Genomic DNA, 17120 nt, shown 5'->3' on the forward strand with positions numbered 1-17120 from the left:
GAGATCAAGCCGAATTCAACTTGATCCGGTAAATCCTAATGCCGATTAACAACCTACATCGAACAGCAGCCAGTCGTCTTTCAGGGCTCCGAGTTCGCAGCAAGAAACGACGAGCATGATTACCGATTACGTTCGCTTTTTATTAGGTATTTTACGATTGAATTAAAACGACGAAATGAAGTTTTCAACGTTTAGTTCTTGCGTTTATTTCTACTTGTAGATAAGATTCGGTGGTAGAGAGAAAAAAAAAAAAAAGGAAAAGAATAAGAAAAACTTTGCCGGTAAGGTAAAAATAAACAATGTAAAGCCAGTAAGGTGTATTATACCTATACGCGGGTATAACCGTAAGTTTCCATCGAGTCTTTGTATCACGCACGGATCGTTGTGTAACAATTTTTACCGTACATATCTACGTATGAGTACAATCGTCATAACCTTCATGTGCTATGTCGTGAATACAGTCGAGGCAAAGATTTAAATAAGGTACTCTACAGTTGTTGTTATAGCTACTAGTGCCGCTGCTGCTGCTCCTGTTGCTACGAGTAATGATCCAGATTAAGGAACCAGTAGGTGTGTGTATAATATCCTCATCAATCAATTGGCTACACTCTATAATCAGTTGCTGTAAATATCTGCCCAGGGTTACTGTACAAGTACAATTCATATCCCGATTTACAGCATTTTAAATTTTTACTGATCGCAAAGGACTTGATAATTCCAGCTAAATTCTAGTCCCACGATTAGATATGTACCAATATCGCAGGTGTACTCAGGGTGGCCACAAATTTTTTTCCACATGTGGCCAACCTGTGTACATGTGGTCCAATTGTATTTAGTATCTTCACTTGAAACCAGTAATAAAATTTGTAAATACCATCGGTGAGAACGAGAGATATAAGGACGACCAAACCAATGCCGAGGCAAGGAAAATGGGCTTCATTAACAAACTAACGTATCGAATGTAATTGAATTTCACGAGCCGTAACAGCTTTCGTAACTTCATACCAGTTTTGTTTCGTTCAACATTTCCTCGGTGGATTGAACGAGTTTCGCGAGATGAGGGGGCGAGACGTCGTTGAACCACGTGTGGCGGCGACGCAATGAAGCACAGCATCCGGCTGTCAAGGAGCGACGGAGAGAAGAAGGATGCTACAGCAGCATCATGATCGCGTATGAAAAGATCAATTTGCCTTAGCAATTGCAGAGAATGGTAGAGTTCGGCTTGACAGGGATACACGTAGGTGTGCACACACACACGCAAGATGCGAAGACTCCCTTTGCGCATGCGCTCCATTTGCCGCACAAAGATTCAAGAAACGGTTCCGCAACTTTGCCGGCTACGCTATGCAGGTGAGTCCGTTCGGGAATGAACAAGTGGTTGGGTTTCATGTCGCAAAGTCGTCGTCCTTTACCACCTTGCGATAAGTTTTTGGTCAGCAGTGTTTTCCTTCACTTCTTTTACCCGAGTGAGCCCGAATACGTTGTACAAATTTTGTTATACTCTTACAATCAAGCATACTCGCCATTTTTTATAGTGCCAATTATATCAAGCCTGGTAATTACAGTACAGTATCTGGAGTACTGATTAGCACGGTACAACGAGTATTTTCTAATCATCAAATACCGACTGTTCGTTCGTTGAGTGTAATAGAACCGAGGAAGTAAATCTGTGTACTAGTAAAGTTTTCTGTGGGTTTATGTGTGCCGGTTTTTGTCTTTATTCTAATACGCGCGTCGCGTTGAAGTGATTTTCATATTCAAATGGTGAGTAATACTTGTTTTAACACACAGGGTTCGTGTCACGTGTAACGTGTAACGAATAACTGATGCAAATTCTATTATCGAGGGGTACAATTATTTCTCCGCGGACGTTGCACTTTTATGACAGTGTGAAACTCTACGCGTAGAGTCAAGTGTCTGATTTGAAAACGCAATTGCACATGACGGTATTCGGTATAACGATTTTAAGCCGGAAAAACAGGCTGTGAATACGTAAGTTGATATTTTTACCGAAACCAATTAAATCAAGTTGGTTATAAATATTTTTGTCAGGATAAATTTGTTTTGTACTATTTTTCACGGACGTTGAGTTGATCGATAAATTTATTACCACCAGCTACTGCGTTTTCGAAATGTATAGAGAAAATATTATACAGTGCAGTGAATGACGGTATTGAAATTGCATGGCTTGTAGCAATGAGAATGAAGAATCAGTGCCAATTCACACGAAAATTGCATCCGCTTTCAAATCCATTCAATGGTTCATTTCGAACGGCCAAACGGCTACAATTGGCAAAAGAGCCTACAGCGAAGTAATTATCAATCATGATATACTTTCACGCAATCATTTTTCACTACACGCGAATTGACCAATAGTTTCAAACATATCATCTCACGATATACTATGAAATCGTACGTACCGTTTTACTTCTACCATAACTTGATTCTCTGTGAGAAATCGATTGCAATGTCGATTTTCGTCTGTTTTATTACTCGAATACAAATCAAAAGTCACTATTAGACCATCATTCGTCGTCACAAGTCAGAAATCCACGAAATGTGGTATCTCTCTTCACTTTATCCTGTACAGAAGTGAAAGGCAGTCCATAAAGAAATATGTAATGTAAATTAGCGAGTGATCATCTGTATGTACTGCAGAGACATGCGGCCGCAGTTTTTTTTTTGAACCTCCCAAATACGTTGAATTCTCACGTCCTTATTATCGCTTACTTGCACATTGAACACGAGTGACGTAAAATTTAATGAGGTTATTTTTCTAATCGAAGAGACTATAATTGTGGTTTATTTTTAGCGTTCAAGTCTCTGACGGTTTTACGAAATAAAGACACAGAAACAAAACTTTGGACAAAGAGCAAACTACGTAGGTATAGACCAATCAATATAGAAAATAATAGACACTTTCGTGGCTCAAAATCCCATCTGAAAACTAAGTGTGCAACAATATGAAGTACGGCTTATAGATTAAAACGTACGTGTTAGTAATTCTGAGTCAAGAGAAGGATTTTAATTTTTTTTTCTTATTGATCTTTAAAAGCGAAAAATCCGTTTTATTCGCAGTTTTTCCGCTTCTACGATGAAGACTAATAAAGAAATCCTTTTACTCTAATCAGAAAAGTTGCAGAGAATTGTAATACCTTCCTCGTTTTAAAGTGTACGGATGACCGAATGCATCCATGTATGCGTTTTTCTTTTTTGTTCAACGTTTTCGCTTGCTAGCTCATCTTGCTTTGGACTATTAAATGATAACTGTGTCTCAATTTCTTGCATTATTCCATTCCTAATTAAGATCTTTGAATATCATCTCGTCCCCAGTCAATTGGCACAGCCATTCCCTTCCATAAGATAAACGTTACAGTATTGTTTCAGAGTTGGGATAATGGCATAAAATTTTTTAGACAAAATCAAATATAATGAGTCAGACGTTGGATGGCTTCGCATGGAATTCCCCACGTGTATTATAAGTGATAAAAAAAAAAGAATGTATCAGAAAACCGCGAGCATACATCTACTTTTCATTTTTGAATAACAGAACTTGTAAAGTTCAAGGCTTCGTACACACAGTATATATACATTTATTGCTCTATGAATCGTTACGCGTACCAATTGCGGCACTCGGTACGTGTGGAAGCTGACAGCCTAGAGTAAAATCGAGGAAAGTAATACGATGGAGTTGTAGAATGTGCAGAAACAGAGAGGAAGATCGAGATAAAGAGAGAAAGTGGAGAAGAAAGCTGATAAAGCAGCTCTTTCGATTTGGGATAAAAAGAGTAATGGAAAAATGAACCGACAACGCGACGAACGCGAAATAATTACGGGCGAGACTTGCGTTGGTACGTTATATTGTTTTTTTTTTTTATTAATTTTCTCGGAAAACGGTAATGCTTGTACATACAATCAGGGTGTTGGACATAGATCGAGTTAAGAAAGTCCTCTCTCTGTCTCTCTCTCTCTGTCTGTTGCGTAGAGAAAGAAATACGACGTCACTCCTTTATCGAACGAAAATAACGAAGCTTGAGAAAAGCTTTGAATGATTATAAGTTGTTTTCGAAGAAATTGTTTGCGACGCGAGGTGTGAGGCGTGCCATAGCGATACCATGCACGCGTAGTTGGAATGTAAATGTTATAACGCGCAACGTGTATGGCTCATCGCACGCTCATTGCCAATCGCGATGGTCGAGGTAGTACATGGGCTTTACCTCTTGTTAAAAAACGTTCGACAGAATTATTACGACGAGATCAGCATATCACACGCACCGAACTGTGTGTTGTCTCGCTTGGTACTCAATCATTAAAGCAATGATGAAAATCGCATCAGCTTTACAAAAATAGTCAGTGAAATGAAATAGTGCGGTGTTCTCACTCGAAAGGGCAAAAATTGTAAGATCTGGGTATGTGGAACTAGCTGACAAACCAAATTTTCAATTAAAAGGAAAATGACTACGTGACTTGCTATTTTGGTGTGTTAAACTATCCACCTGATTGAGAAAAACATTCTGCTTCGTAATCACCGGACAGTGTTTTTTAAATATCTTTTTTATTGTGCAATTCACGTAGCGAATCTATCCGCGGCACAGATCTTTGATCTCCGATTAATCACCATGTTATTACGTACCGTAATACAATGGGCCTTGAAGCACTTTTTTAGCCTACAATACTAATGGCCTGGAGTCAGTGCTCCTCTCATTGGTATTTCTGCAGCATTTTAGATTAGAAAGAATTTACTATTTTACGAGTGATTATTGGAGTCGAGTCTCATCCTCAGGGGGAACAAGTTTAGTCGGTATGGATGTAAAACACATCGAACAATATTAGATGCAACGGTGAATTAGGACAGATAATACAGTCGTCGGATTAAGGATGAAAAAATTGAGTGATTAATAATAACGTCCTGACTACAATCGTGGATTGATTGCGAGTCAGCCGGAGTAAATAATGCTTCGTATGTAACGAATCTTAATGAACCTCTGAATATCGGTCAAACTTATTTGACACATGTAAAATTTAATGCAAAGTCACGGAATCATGCAATTAGTATGAAAAAAAAGAAAAAAAAAAAAAAAAAACAAGACATACAAAAACTTCGTTACACTTTTCCTGGGTGCGATTCTATAATCAGGTTGCTTCGAGCGTGAAACGCGACTAGGAACTGGGTCTTTTGTAGCCATTGATATGTCAAAAATAAAAAAAATAAAAAAATCAAGACACGCCAAGGTTGAAAGACTATAGAGTATGTATGTACTTACAAAATGAACTAATGATTATGAATTTTTTTTCTTTTTCTCCCCGTAACAGAAAATGGTAAAGATAAACTTTTTGGAGTTGGCAAAGCGAAGATTGCCGATAACGGTGTGGCTCCCGGTTTACACATCTGGTGATGCCCTCAGTGACCTTGTGGCCGGCATCACAGTCGGTCTCACTCTGATTCCTCAGGTGAGAAAAACCAGCGTAATTTATTGAATGAGTTGCAATAATCCTCAATTGCCGTTAAGTCAATATCGTCGGAACGTCGCGTTACGTGAAACATGTTCAACCATTCAAGTCACGTCTTTTCTCTTTCTTTTTTACCCGTCAAGTTACCAAGTTGCGCTTTTTGAGACCAAGACTAACTTAATCTACTCCTAATCTACACTAATTTTTAAGTTTATCTAATTTATTCTATAGTCTTCTTTCTACGCACTCTTTACATTGCTGCCATGGCTACTACCTATCCTACTCATGTATTGTATACTCCTCCTGCTATTCTTATGGGGTCTTCATCCCAGAGCCTACTAAACACTATCTATCTATTACACACATGCTCTGGATAAGAAAATATTTGTTGTCTGAAACAGGCAATCGCCTACGCGGCTCTGGCAGGTCTAGGACCGCAGTTTGGACTGTACAGCGCGTTCGCCGGAAGCTTGGTTTACATCGTTCTTGGTACGTGTAAAGAAGTAAACATCGGACCAACAGCTCTGATATCCTTGCTCACCTTCTCATACGCAAAGTAAGCGATAAGCAAATTGATAATTTATACGTTTACCCTTCGATTCGTGCTCGCGTGACAGTAATGCCTCAGTTTCATATGTTTGTATACAAAGTTATGTGTTGAACATTGACGCATGTAAACCGACTGCTGATTACGAGCTCGTCATAACACCTACATAATATTATAAGATGAACATGACTAAACGATAAATAATTCATTCCTGGTATTCGAGTGTAAACGAGTTTCTTCTTCATAATCATACTTTGCGGCAAAACATTTTTCGGAACGATTTCCAAAAGAAATAAACCAGGCTACGGTCTACCAATCGGTGAAACAATCATCATACTTACAGAATCAATTCGTGTTTTGCTAGTTACTTCTTTCGATTTACAGAGGATACCCTGAACTCGCCGTACTCCTCTGCTTTCTCTCGGGATGCGTGACCTTGCTTCTCGGCATTCTGCGACTCGGCTTCCTGGTGGAGCTTGTCTCGGCGCCGGTAGTATCCGGTTTCACGTCGGCGGCCAGTCTGATAATCGCCTGCAGCCAGATCAAGGGTCTCCTGGGGGTGTCTGCCCACGGAGAGGGTTTTGTAGAGATTTGGAAGGGACTCTACGAGTCGATTCACACGGTGCGAATCCCCGATCTGATCCTTTCCTGCTGCTGCATCACCGTGCTGCTGGTACTCAAGGTGAGCACACCTTGAAGTCAGTCGAACCCAAGACGCAAGAATCTGCGAACATACCTTTCAAACTTTTGTCCTGGTGAATCTATTCCAGCGAATCAAAGAATGCAAGTGTACCAATCAACACGTTACCAAGTGCCTTTGGTTCATTGGAACGGCGAGGAACGCTTTGGTTGTAGTTTCATGCGCTGTGGCTGGATACCTGTTCGAGATATACTCGGTTGTACCCTTCAAATTGACGGGCCACATACGGGCTGGTCTGCCCGCGGTTGGTCCACCACAGTTTTCCATGGTTTCCGGAAATCACACGGTCAGCTTCCTCGAGATGTGCCAAACCCTGAGGACCGGGATCATCGTAGTCCCGCTGGTGTCGGTGATCGGAAACGTGGCCATCGCTAAAGCCTTCTGTACGTTAGGTGTATTTGTGACATTACAGTGGCAAAAAATAAACCTCACTATTTTCACGGCTGATTGTAGTATCTTGATACCTCTGATCAACAGCTCATGGCAAGGTCTTGGATGCGACGCAAGAACTGTTTACTTTGGGGGTTTGCAACGTCGTCGGTTCTTTCTTCAGCTCGATACCGGTCACTGGATCCTTTTCACGAAGTGCTGTGAACAACGCTTCAGGCGTCAGAAGTCCGTTGGGTGGATTGTACTCAGGTGAGTCACGACTTCGCATTATCTTGCATCAACTTACGAACCTTATTAAAAACATTCTATATGGACTAGCTACGGCGCAACATACATTTTTAGGTACGACTTTTCGTAAATGAAATATGTTATCCCTTTTCCTTTGCAAGAACATCGGATCGAGATGAAAATTCTAAAAACGTGCATTGACAACATGTTTTGTGATTTAAAACATCGATTTCAAGTTAAATTTGGACAGAACAAATGGTCACGTCATTTAGACGATGATAACTTTGTCAGATCCTTTTCACATCTGTTTACAAAAAAGCGTTGCTTTTTGGTCAAATCGTTTGTTACGTAAGAGAAGGACACTTCTAAAATTCGGTAAATAATTATCCGATCACGATTGTATCGAATTTTCAAGGGTACTCGACTCCAATGTAATGTCGTAATCAGCATCAAGGGTCACCGGTGTACCGATAGCTGATTTAATTGCTTAACATCAGAGTGGTAATTAGATTATGAGGAAGTGTATATACTATACTTTCAGTCTCTGGATTCATCTCGCGTTGGTCATAATTGTTAATTGTGATTCAAAGTCGTCATTACGTTGCACGGTTACTTGAGTGTGAATTATTTCTTTGAAAAGTCACGCAAACCAAGGATTACATTCAATGACATACAACATAATAATTCCGTGTGATTTCGTACTTTCTGCTATCATATTTTTCAGGTGTTTTGGTTATTCTGGCGTTAAGTCTGCTGACACCGTACTTCTATTACATTCCGAAAGCGACGTTGAGTTCGGTGGTGATTTGCGCGGTGATATTCATGGTCGACATTAGTATAATACAACCGATCTGGAAATGCAGCAGTGAGTATACCTACCCTCGAAAACTTTTATTTTCACGACAAACCCCGTTCTTGACGATTCTCTTTCGCCTACAACATATTAAATTAGACGTTTCGTTAATCCTATCACAGGAAAGGACTTGATCCCGGCACTGGGCACGTTTCTCGCATGCTTATTCGTTGGTGTCGAGTTAGGAATTCTCATCGGAGTTGCGATCGATGTCGTTATTCTAATTTACTTCAACGCCAGACCGCACATCACTGTGGAGCAGAAAAATGTGAGTGAACGATAAACGTAGCGATCAAGAGTCCTGATAATCAAAAATTAATAAAAATTTGACGCGTGCTTAATTGTGATCTAGCAGTCTGAGCCGGCTTATGTTATCATACAACCTAGTGGAGCTCTTTTCTTTCCGGCCATCGACCACTTGAGAGAAAAATTAACGAAGAACTTATCTCAGGATGACAATAGCATGAAACCCTCAAAACGACCTACTAACATTGTCCTAGACTGCAAACACGTAGACAGGATAGACTTCACGGCGGTTCAGGTATTCAATGATTTGTACTTCGAGAAAAATTGATCTACACTTCGGTGTAATGAGTATATGTATAATGGATGACGGATAGGCAAATATAAATTACCTTTTTTTTTTTTATAGGGATTAAATTCGGTCCTGTCAGACCTATCGAAACAGGGTTGTCACTTGATAATGCTGAATCCAAAACCGGAAGTTTTGGCCAGTATACAATCGATTTCAAAGAATCCGATTTTATGGGCAAATTCGGAAAGTGAGTTAATTTCGATCCTCAGGCAAGTCGAAAGCACAAATTCGCTTGGAAGTGAAACAAGATTGGAAATGAATCACATGACAAATTCAACGACAAAAGCGAGATCAACAGATATCGACACAGCTAGCACGAATTTGTGATAAGACTAGACACGAAATTTTACGAATGAGAGAATTGCAATTCAGTTTTATGAAATACAAAAAAAGAAATAACAATTTCCCCTGTGAATATGTGTACAGTAGACAGCTTACGTTCGAGTAACTGTATAATGTGATTATCAATATTTGTTTACGTGCCGTTCAAATCTTCCAAAGCAAGCATTTGTGTGAAAAATGTTTATATACTATACTTAAGAAAAAAATAAAACCCAGTGTGCTGAGTACAGAGAGTAATATTTGAACACTAATTATAAGACGCGATTTGCCAAGTTCCTGATACGTGTGAAATACGTAAATAATTTTTGTTTGTGTAAAGTTCTGCAAGCGTACTAAATGGTATACATATATCAGTAGATGTTTTATTACAAAAATGAACTTTTATAATGGTTGTTTTAATCACTAGTGTTTTTTTCATACAACGTAATACTAATTTATAAACGATAAGAATATTGGTGATAAATGTAAATAATGCAATAACAGGTGGTTAAATAAAATAAAAATAAGAGAGAAAAACAAAACATTATATTACCTGAGGTCTTTTTTTGTGAGGTACTTGCACTAACAACAAGATCAGTCAATATTTTGTCGGAAAAGGCTTGTTTCGTTAGAAATCAACGCAATACTTTTGTGTGATACTATAAAATAGTAAATGTGTAAGACATGTTTCACAAAAACGGTCAAATAAGTATTAGGAACGATATCACTAGGTGGTTGAAAATCGGATTAGATTATTAATGTCTTGATAAAATGTTTAGAAACTACTATGAGAAAGAATTGAAATTTAGAAAGAATAGTGTGAATAGATCAATCTAACTCTAAGAATGTAATGCTATGTTGTTGCAAGAAAAAAAAAAAACAATTAACTGGATTTACTTTACGATTAATATAAATATATATTTTCGATATATTTTTATCACGACTTAGTCAAATACTGAACAATTATAACTTTGGCGGTAGAATCATTGGGTAGGTAACAAGAATAAACAATTAAAAACGAATGATAAAAATATTAAACAAAAACTTTATAGTCAGCAGTCGCTTGACCTAGACAATATTTTAAGGAAACAAAAAACAATGGCAACATTGGTGTAAAACTACACTGAATAGAAATAGCTATAGGAACTTGAAAATTGACAGTTTTGGACAGATTAGAATATCTTTTTTCGTTCATGTCAGGGCTTTTTTTTTTCTCAAATAAATGCAATTTTGCGAACGTAACGTGGGAGCAGCAAAAAAAAAAAAAAATTTGTTTCTCCTCTTAAAAAGAACGTCTCTGCTTACGCTATTTCAAGTCCACTGTGACTCTCTCTTTGGGAATCTGCCACGACCCCTGCCTATGGCGTGCACACAATGATTTGACAATGGTCTCTGAATTTCTTGCGAGTCTTGACATTGCATCATTTCAACAGTACGATAAGCGTTAGTTGGTGACGCGACATTGCTTTGCTGCAAGTTTTGTATGTTATGACATGTATTGGCGTTCATATTAGGCGGCACCATGGAAGTCAAAGGTGTTGTGTTACCCGAGTTTATCATGTTAGATTGAAACTGAGGAAAATCAACGTCAGAAGAACCAGGACTTACATCTTGCATTATCTGGATACTTGGGTCCAAATTTACTGGCAGGTGGTTAGGGTTCGTCATGTTAACCTTGTGGTGCCGGTTGATAACATTGTTGAAACCCGGAAGGTGGTATGATTCTGATATTGGGCTTTGTTCATCTTGGACACGATAATTATTTTTATAAATGGATGGAATCATACTTTCGATCAGATTTTGTATGCTTATCGATTCATCAGTCCAGCGTGATTCTGAATTTCCATTGAGTTTTAATCTTTCAAGTTCAATGTCAACGTCAATTATCTTACCCTGCGGTTCTTGACGGTGCAAAGATGCTCCTAAAATTGGATGAGGTATTGGTAGGCTTGTTGGGCGCTTTGCTGCTCCTTGATTTTGAAATCTGGTCGGCAATTTATGAGTTTGTTGCTTTGCACAGGGGCTAAAACTATGCGCTCGTGTATCATAATAATCAGGATTGTTTTGAGTATAATGACTCGGCAGATTTTCTGCACAATAATTTTCATTACGTGGTCTAATAGATTTTGGTTTTTGAACCTCTTCTCTATTATTTTCGCTCATATTTACTGCCAATGAGTTTATAATCAATTGATTGTTTTCATCATCATTTTTTCTGATAGCTCTATGCTTCGCAAAGCCTGGTGGAAGTTTGTCATTTTTAATCCAACGATGTGTACTTTTTTCAGATCGAATTTTTTCTTGGTAGATTTGTGGGTCAAAAGGCGGTAATATTTTGTTATTCATGAACAGTGACTCATTGTCAATAGGCGTACTTGAAAACACATTTTTGTCATCTTGCACGTAATCGAATGGACCATAGGGAGAGTTTATCATGGGGCAAACATTTTGGTAAGGTAAATATTGCGTACCACTTGGATTCACTGAATGAGCACAATCTCCTTGCTGGCATTGCATTTCCGTTTCCACATTTGGATGATCAGGTAAAGGGTAAGCGTTGTAATTCGTTAATTGATGTATAAGACCATTCTCATGAAGTGCAAACTGATTATACAGAGCTAACAAATCCTGGTTTTGCGTATCGTCGAAATTTATGTTCAGAGCGAGCGAGTTTTGACGGTCAAAATTACTTTCCATACCTGTCATGCATCGTGGGTGTGAATTTTGAGAAGGCACCGGACTCGGTGATTTTTGATTTTCAATGACAAAAACTGAATCTGTGTATTGCAAATTTGTTGCAGGAATATTTGCCATGCAAGGATTTTCCCTCATCATAACCCATACCCCGTAATTAGCTTCGGAATCAAATTTATTCCCTTGAAGTGTTGACTCAGTCACATTGTCAGCTGAATAACAAATTTTGGACTCTAACTTCTGATCTTTACGTTCTTCTTGCAGATTTTGCATGTAGGTTGACTTTTTCCTTGGAACGTTTGATTCGGTTCCATTTTCCGACACTTCAGAAACACTTGTCTGAGTACTCGATGATATGAATTGAACTCGGTGAATATTTTCCGGCTCTGTGCTTTTCGATACTTTATTTATAGCGTTAAAATTTCTGTCACAAATTTTGTCAATACCATTTACCTCTTCTAAGGTGTATATTTTACTTTCCGTTCTCTTGGACGTTTCTGCCCCTGACTTTAGAGGGGCTGAACAGTTGTTAATGGATTCCGTGGAACTATCGATAGCACACGAACTTTGATCCGAGAGTCGGTCTGCTGATGAATTATTGCTAGATGACTCTAGGATCAAATGATTCGATTCTTCAACAATGCTAGACTTTGTATCTTTCACGAATAATGGTTTTTTAAGTGTTTGGTCAGATGTTCCTACACTTCTCACATCAATGATATTTTCTTTACCAGATTTGGATTTTCCAACGTTGTCAGTTTGCATAACTTTTGCTGATGACGTATTATTCGGTACTGAATCTCGAGACCTTACGTTTCCCACACCTAGGCTACATGTATTTTGTATATACTGTTGTTCCTTCATTCTAGCACCTTTTCCCATAAAAAGTCGACGCTCAGAATACCTGTCAAGTCTTCCATATTTATCAATATTTGGTGGTTCACTGTCATTGATACGAAAAGTTGCGACCGATTTTTTTGGATGGTATTCAGATCTTTCACAGTCTTCGCCTGAATCGCTTGAGGCAATTTTTACATCAATCGATTCATTGAATGCAACTACTCTTGGAGATCGAATTTCTTTAATCTCCTCGTTGGGCATACTGCTTCTTTTTTTGAAACAGAAGTCCAAATTCTCTGATCTGTTGGTGCAACTGTTTATTTTGCAATTTCGCAGTATACCGGACTTTCGACGAGTATTGTTGTTCTTATTTTTGTTATTATCATTAAAACTTTTTCTTTGACACGATATGTTATTTATTGCCTTCTCGATCGGGGATGGCATATTTCTTTGCACGTTGTCCCTACATTTGAAAAGAAAAAATACCTGTGTACTTAATTCATTGCCTCAGATATAAATATTGATTAGCTCTTTTATAAAACATGAGATAACATAATTGCTATTGTCAATTAATTTTTTTTTTTTTTTGATAACTGAACTAAAATACATTGTTCATACCAAATGGTAACACATTTTACTAATTCAATTGTCTTTAATCTTACCAGCCGGCATCGTCGTCGTCGTGGTCTCCGTAAAGAGCGTCCCATCGATTTTCTTTTTTCGGTGACAATCTTTTAAATTGCTCTAATTGCGCAGTAGCGATACTTTCGGCCAGAGCTTGGCTCAGCATTTCTTCTTCTGTCAATGTGTCAATCCTTACAGAATGAACGTTTGCAAATAACTTGTTGGCAACATTAGTGTCTGATGACCAAACACTTTTGTCGACAAACGCATCAGCAGCAGAGTTTGAAGGTATTTTTATAATCTCTGTTCGTTTCTTTTCGAGAAAATTTTGCTGAAGCTTTGATCCCTCCATCGATTGTACTGTCTCCTCTTTCCTTTTCCTTTTTTTTTTTTCTTTTCGCGTCCCGCAAAAATAATCCTCATCTGTTTTTTTGAGAGATATTACCCTCTGGTCGTTAGCTAATCTCCGCGTATTCCTGTATGCATCACAATACTCGCAATGTAGTTAGACGAAAAATGTGAAGCTCGGATAATTATTGCATTAGAAAGTATAGTTAGTCAATATTTAAAAACACCGTTCAACGAACGGTTTTAATATCAAACTTCACTTAGATCATGATTGTGGTAATCAGATTTTAGTTTTCTACACCCTAATACTATCATCCATTTGCATATTTCACTTTTTAAGATCAGTTTGAATTTTTGAAGCATTTATATTCGACATTTCTATATGACGGAATTTTCATTATTCTTAATTACGAATTTTCTATTAAATAGTTTATACTAATAGTCATAAAAAAAAAGAAATTTCGAGGTCAGGTTTAATTACTCTGAAATTGAGATTGAGATTCAGAAAGAGCAACTGAATTTATTTGAGTTTAATTTTATTACACTATTATCCCTTCGACAGTCAACATTTTTCAACCTACAAATTGAAAGAAAAGTCTTCCTATCAACAATGTTGGAGAGATCTCTTAGTGTCGGGAGTTTATTTTTTTACTACAAGCATATCCTCAACCCTGTTAAAATACATTGGAGCATTTTGTTCATAAATTGATTCGTTCTGGATCCCCTTGTATAAATTTTTTACAATTATCAATTCTGATTTGACTTACTGATAAACGGAATGACGTATGTATGTATATTTATGAAAGAAAATTTGTAAAGAATTCAGTTATAAATAATAAGGTATGATTTGACAGAATTGTACACATGAGGGATTTGGGGTGGTAAAAAATAGCACAAAATTATGACCCTTGTGATTTGCGTTTTGTAGTTAAAATTTGTGATGTTGATGCTAGTAAAGTTCATGTAAAAAATATGTGAGTAAACAATGTAGTCACTGTAGCTAAATTATGTTCAAGTAGTAATTTACTCGTTTCAGAAACCATACGTAAGCCTTCAATATTTGAAAAGAAAACTGCATGTCATGTTTATATTTAGTTGTGTTAAGGACATAAAATTCAAGCTCACTAAAATTGTAGCAGTTTGATTTTTTAACCCTTATTTTAAGCAAACTCAAAATAATTAATTTCAACTGCACCTTCTGAAATGTCATTTTGTAAAAATTTTTAGTTAGATATGTAACATGATCAGACTGCATGATTTATAAATTCTCAAATTCTGCAAACCAAGCTATAAACTCACGAGACATATTTCGTAGAGATCGGATGGATATAATAGAAACGTTCACTCAAATATCATATCATCGATTATAAAAAATTGTACCGGGTGATACGAACAAAAAAATATATGTATAAAAATAGAGCATACTGTTTCTGCATTGAAGAAGTTTGCTTTAGCCAAGTCATTTTGTGGATTCTATTGACAATATTTGCTCTCACTGCTCTTTCCCAGGATGCATCAAGATTTACTGATGACTTACCTACAAGGATAAAAAGAAAAAAAAAAACACATTGTCAGGAATAAAATCAAAGACTAGAAGCCCTGCAGTCGAGCTACAAGTCACAAAAATAACCAAAAATTCTATTAACGATCTGCGAAGTAGGTTCCATAAAACGTAAAAATTGTCAATTACTGAATGTAGATGAACACTGAATGCCGATTGATTACTTTTGTGATTACAGCCGGTAAATGACCTCTCACTGTTTGCTATACTTATCGTATTAAGATATAAATTACAGTCCGTATAGGTTTTGCGTCGTAAGTAATCACTTTTTTTTGCACGAATAATAAAGACTGTAAATAGACGGAGATTCAGATACCCTGTGAGGTAAACTGTCACGAGCGACGCGAAGCGTGTCTTTGTTTACTGCGTAACTATGTTGCAATTCGCAATGGCACGGTTAGTTCGGTTAATTGCTTTGAAATTGTGATGACGCGTAAACAATCTGACGAATACATACCTCTTTGCATGGTAACTAAGAGTTCAATGATAAAACTTGGTGACATAAACTGCCGAATGACTTCAGCGTGGAGAAACGTCGATTAAATGTGCAGCGGGGAGAAGCGACAAGAAATTACAGAATAAAGTAACCAAACACTCAACCTCGCTTCTTCAGCGTTTATGGCTTTGCACTAGAGAACGGTACATGCGACCCGGCGAATTCAAGGCACACAAATCTGAGCTTCGACGAATCACAATGGCGGGTACAATTAAACATCCAATCCGCTGAACGGGATTTGAATTGTACAGTTTGATTAGTAAGTTACAAAAGTCAATTGAAACCACGCTCCATTGGTAAAAACGTACTCCTAAGACACCGGAGCATGGACTCGTGCTCTACTAGTCATTTGAGCGTGCGTCAGATGGCGTAACAAAAAAAAGTGAACGTCGACCACAGATTATATTGTCGTAAGAAGCACAAAATCTAGTTTGAAACGCGACTAGAAATTAAGTATTGTTTTACGACGCTAGGGAAACTACGGATAGCATTTTTTAACCACTGTGAAACGTGTTGACGGTACTTAGGTGATATTCGAAGATCCAAGGCGATTCACTACGTATTATCAAACGTTCATTTAAACGTAAATTTGAGCCGTCAACCCTATCCCATCGTTGAGAAACATCTTAAACTATTGCAAAATCGTTTGAAGTGAATAATATTGTGATCTCTCGAAGCCTGATTCAAGTTCCAAGAAGTAGGGAATTTGTTATATGTATAAAAACGTGACTGATACCAACAACGAAATGGATTCTAAGACAGCTAATTTTCCTCCCTAGTCAGCTACGTTGGCAATAAATTACATTTGGATAATTTCAAAACTTCAAAACTTAGCTGTCGTAAAATCAATTTCTATATATGTATTTATGTATGTACGTACATGCATAACCTGTACCGCCGCAAGTGTAAATAGAAGACAGGCCAGTGTAACTAGAATGACCGCAGTGAAAAAGCCAATTAAGTCAACTTTCAATTCAATATTTTATCATACCAAATCGAATCAATTTACTGAAACTTGGAGTGACACGCTTCCAGAATTTTATTATTAATCGCATACGACTTACTCAGCATCGTTGCGTCGCACTCGTAGCCACATATGTACCGGGTTGAAGGTACAAATGAAGTCATCTCGATGCAGAAGTGACTTAAAAATAGCTGATACGTTTTTCACCAGTTCACTGTTTCGTAAACATCAACAATGAGACCGATCATCGTGTATATCCGAATGTTGTTTTTAAAACGTCACTCACATAGGCTTTACACGTATAATTTAGAGTAGGCTATAAACAGATTTTGTAAAAACATACTTGCAAAAAGAGTTGTAATTTAATTTTACACGTGCATGATAATCGACACCATAAATTCCGACTTCACAATCACTTCGAATTACCGAATTCGGACTACCGCAGACTAAACCGCCGGAGCGCGAATAGAACACGTCGCGAGTCGAAAGTCTTCTGTTACGAGCGCGT

At 37.7% G+C, this 17120-nt stretch overlaps 2 protein-coding genes across 7 annotated transcripts; one reads left to right on the forward strand and one right to left on the reverse strand.

Moving 5' to 3' along the window:
• Positions 1 to 1329: 1329 nt before the first annotated feature.
• On the forward strand, positions 1330 to 9768 carry LOC124213189 (sodium-independent sulfate anion transporter). 4 transcript variants are annotated; one of them, XM_046614213.2, is made up of 10 exons: positions 1330 to 1350; positions 5314 to 5451; positions 5853 to 6007; positions 6383 to 6680; positions 6769 to 7081; positions 7176 to 7337; positions 8041 to 8181; positions 8292 to 8437; positions 8522 to 8710; positions 8822 to 9768. In XM_046614213.2, the coding sequence occupies exons 1-10, from the start codon at positions 1345 to 1347 to the stop codon at positions 9089 to 9091; spliced, it is 1818 nt and encodes a 605-aa protein (XP_046470169.1). In that variant the 5' UTR covers positions 1330 to 1344; the 3' UTR covers positions 9092 to 9768. The 4 variants fall into 4 exon arrangements, with proteins under 4 accessions (XP_046470169.1, XP_046470170.1, XP_046470171.1 ...); XM_046614214.2 differs by having other exon boundaries at positions 8525 to 8710; XM_046614215.2 differs by lacking the exon at positions 1330 to 1350 and adding an exon at positions 1364 to 1764.
• A 114-nt stretch (positions 9769 to 9882) lies between these two features.
• LOC124213185 (uncharacterized) lies at positions 9883 to 15812 on the reverse strand. 3 transcript variants are annotated; one of them, XM_046614207.2, is made up of 5 exons: positions 15610 to 15812; positions 15017 to 15128; positions 13282 to 13719; positions 10978 to 13082; positions 9883 to 10830 (listed from the first exon to the last, which is right to left on the reverse strand). In XM_046614207.2, exons 1-5 carry the CDS (start codon positions 15653 to 15655, stop codon positions 10397 to 10399), a joined length of 3135 nt encoding a protein of 1044 aa, XP_046470163.1. In that variant the 5' UTR covers positions 15656 to 15812; the 3' UTR covers positions 9883 to 10396. The 3 variants fall into 3 exon arrangements, with proteins under 3 accessions (XP_046470163.1, XP_046470160.1, XP_046470161.1); XM_046614204.2 differs by having other exon boundaries at positions 9883 to 13082; XM_046614205.2 differs by lacking the exon at positions 15610 to 15812 and adding an exon at positions 15282 to 15402 and having other exon boundaries at positions 9883 to 13082.
• Positions 15813 to 17120: the final 1308 nt, after the last annotated feature.

The sequence above is a fragment of the Neodiprion pinetum genome, chromosome 2 (assembly GCF_021155775.2).
Source record: "Neodiprion pinetum isolate iyNeoPine1 chromosome 2, iyNeoPine1.2, whole genome shotgun sequence".
NCBI lineage: Eukaryota > Metazoa > Arthropoda > Insecta > Hymenoptera > Diprionidae > Neodiprion > Neodiprion pinetum.

Bases quoted from the DNA above. Each gene is read 5' to 3' on its own strand.
- LOC124213189 (XM_046614213.2), top strand. The intron at 7,338-8,040 runs GTGAGTCACGAC...CATATTTTTCAG, and splicing joins GTTGGGTGGATTGTACTCAG to GTGTTTTGGTTATTCTGGCG. The intron at 8,182-8,291 runs GTGAGTATACCT...ATCCTATCACAG, and splicing joins ACCGATCTGGAAATGCAGCA to GAAAGGACTTGATCCCGGCA.
- LOC124213185 (XM_046614204.2), bottom strand. From the start codon at position 15,655: ATGTCACCAAGTTTTATCATTGAACTCTTAGTTACCATGCAAAGAG. The intron at 15,129-15,609 runs GTATGTATTCGT...TTATCCTTGTAG, and splicing joins CTTAGTTACCATGCAAAGAG to GTAAGTCATCAGTAAATCTT. The intron at 13,720-15,016 runs GTATGCTCTATT...TGATGCATACAG, and splicing joins ACTTCTTCAATGCAGAAACA to GAATACGCGGAGATTAGCTA.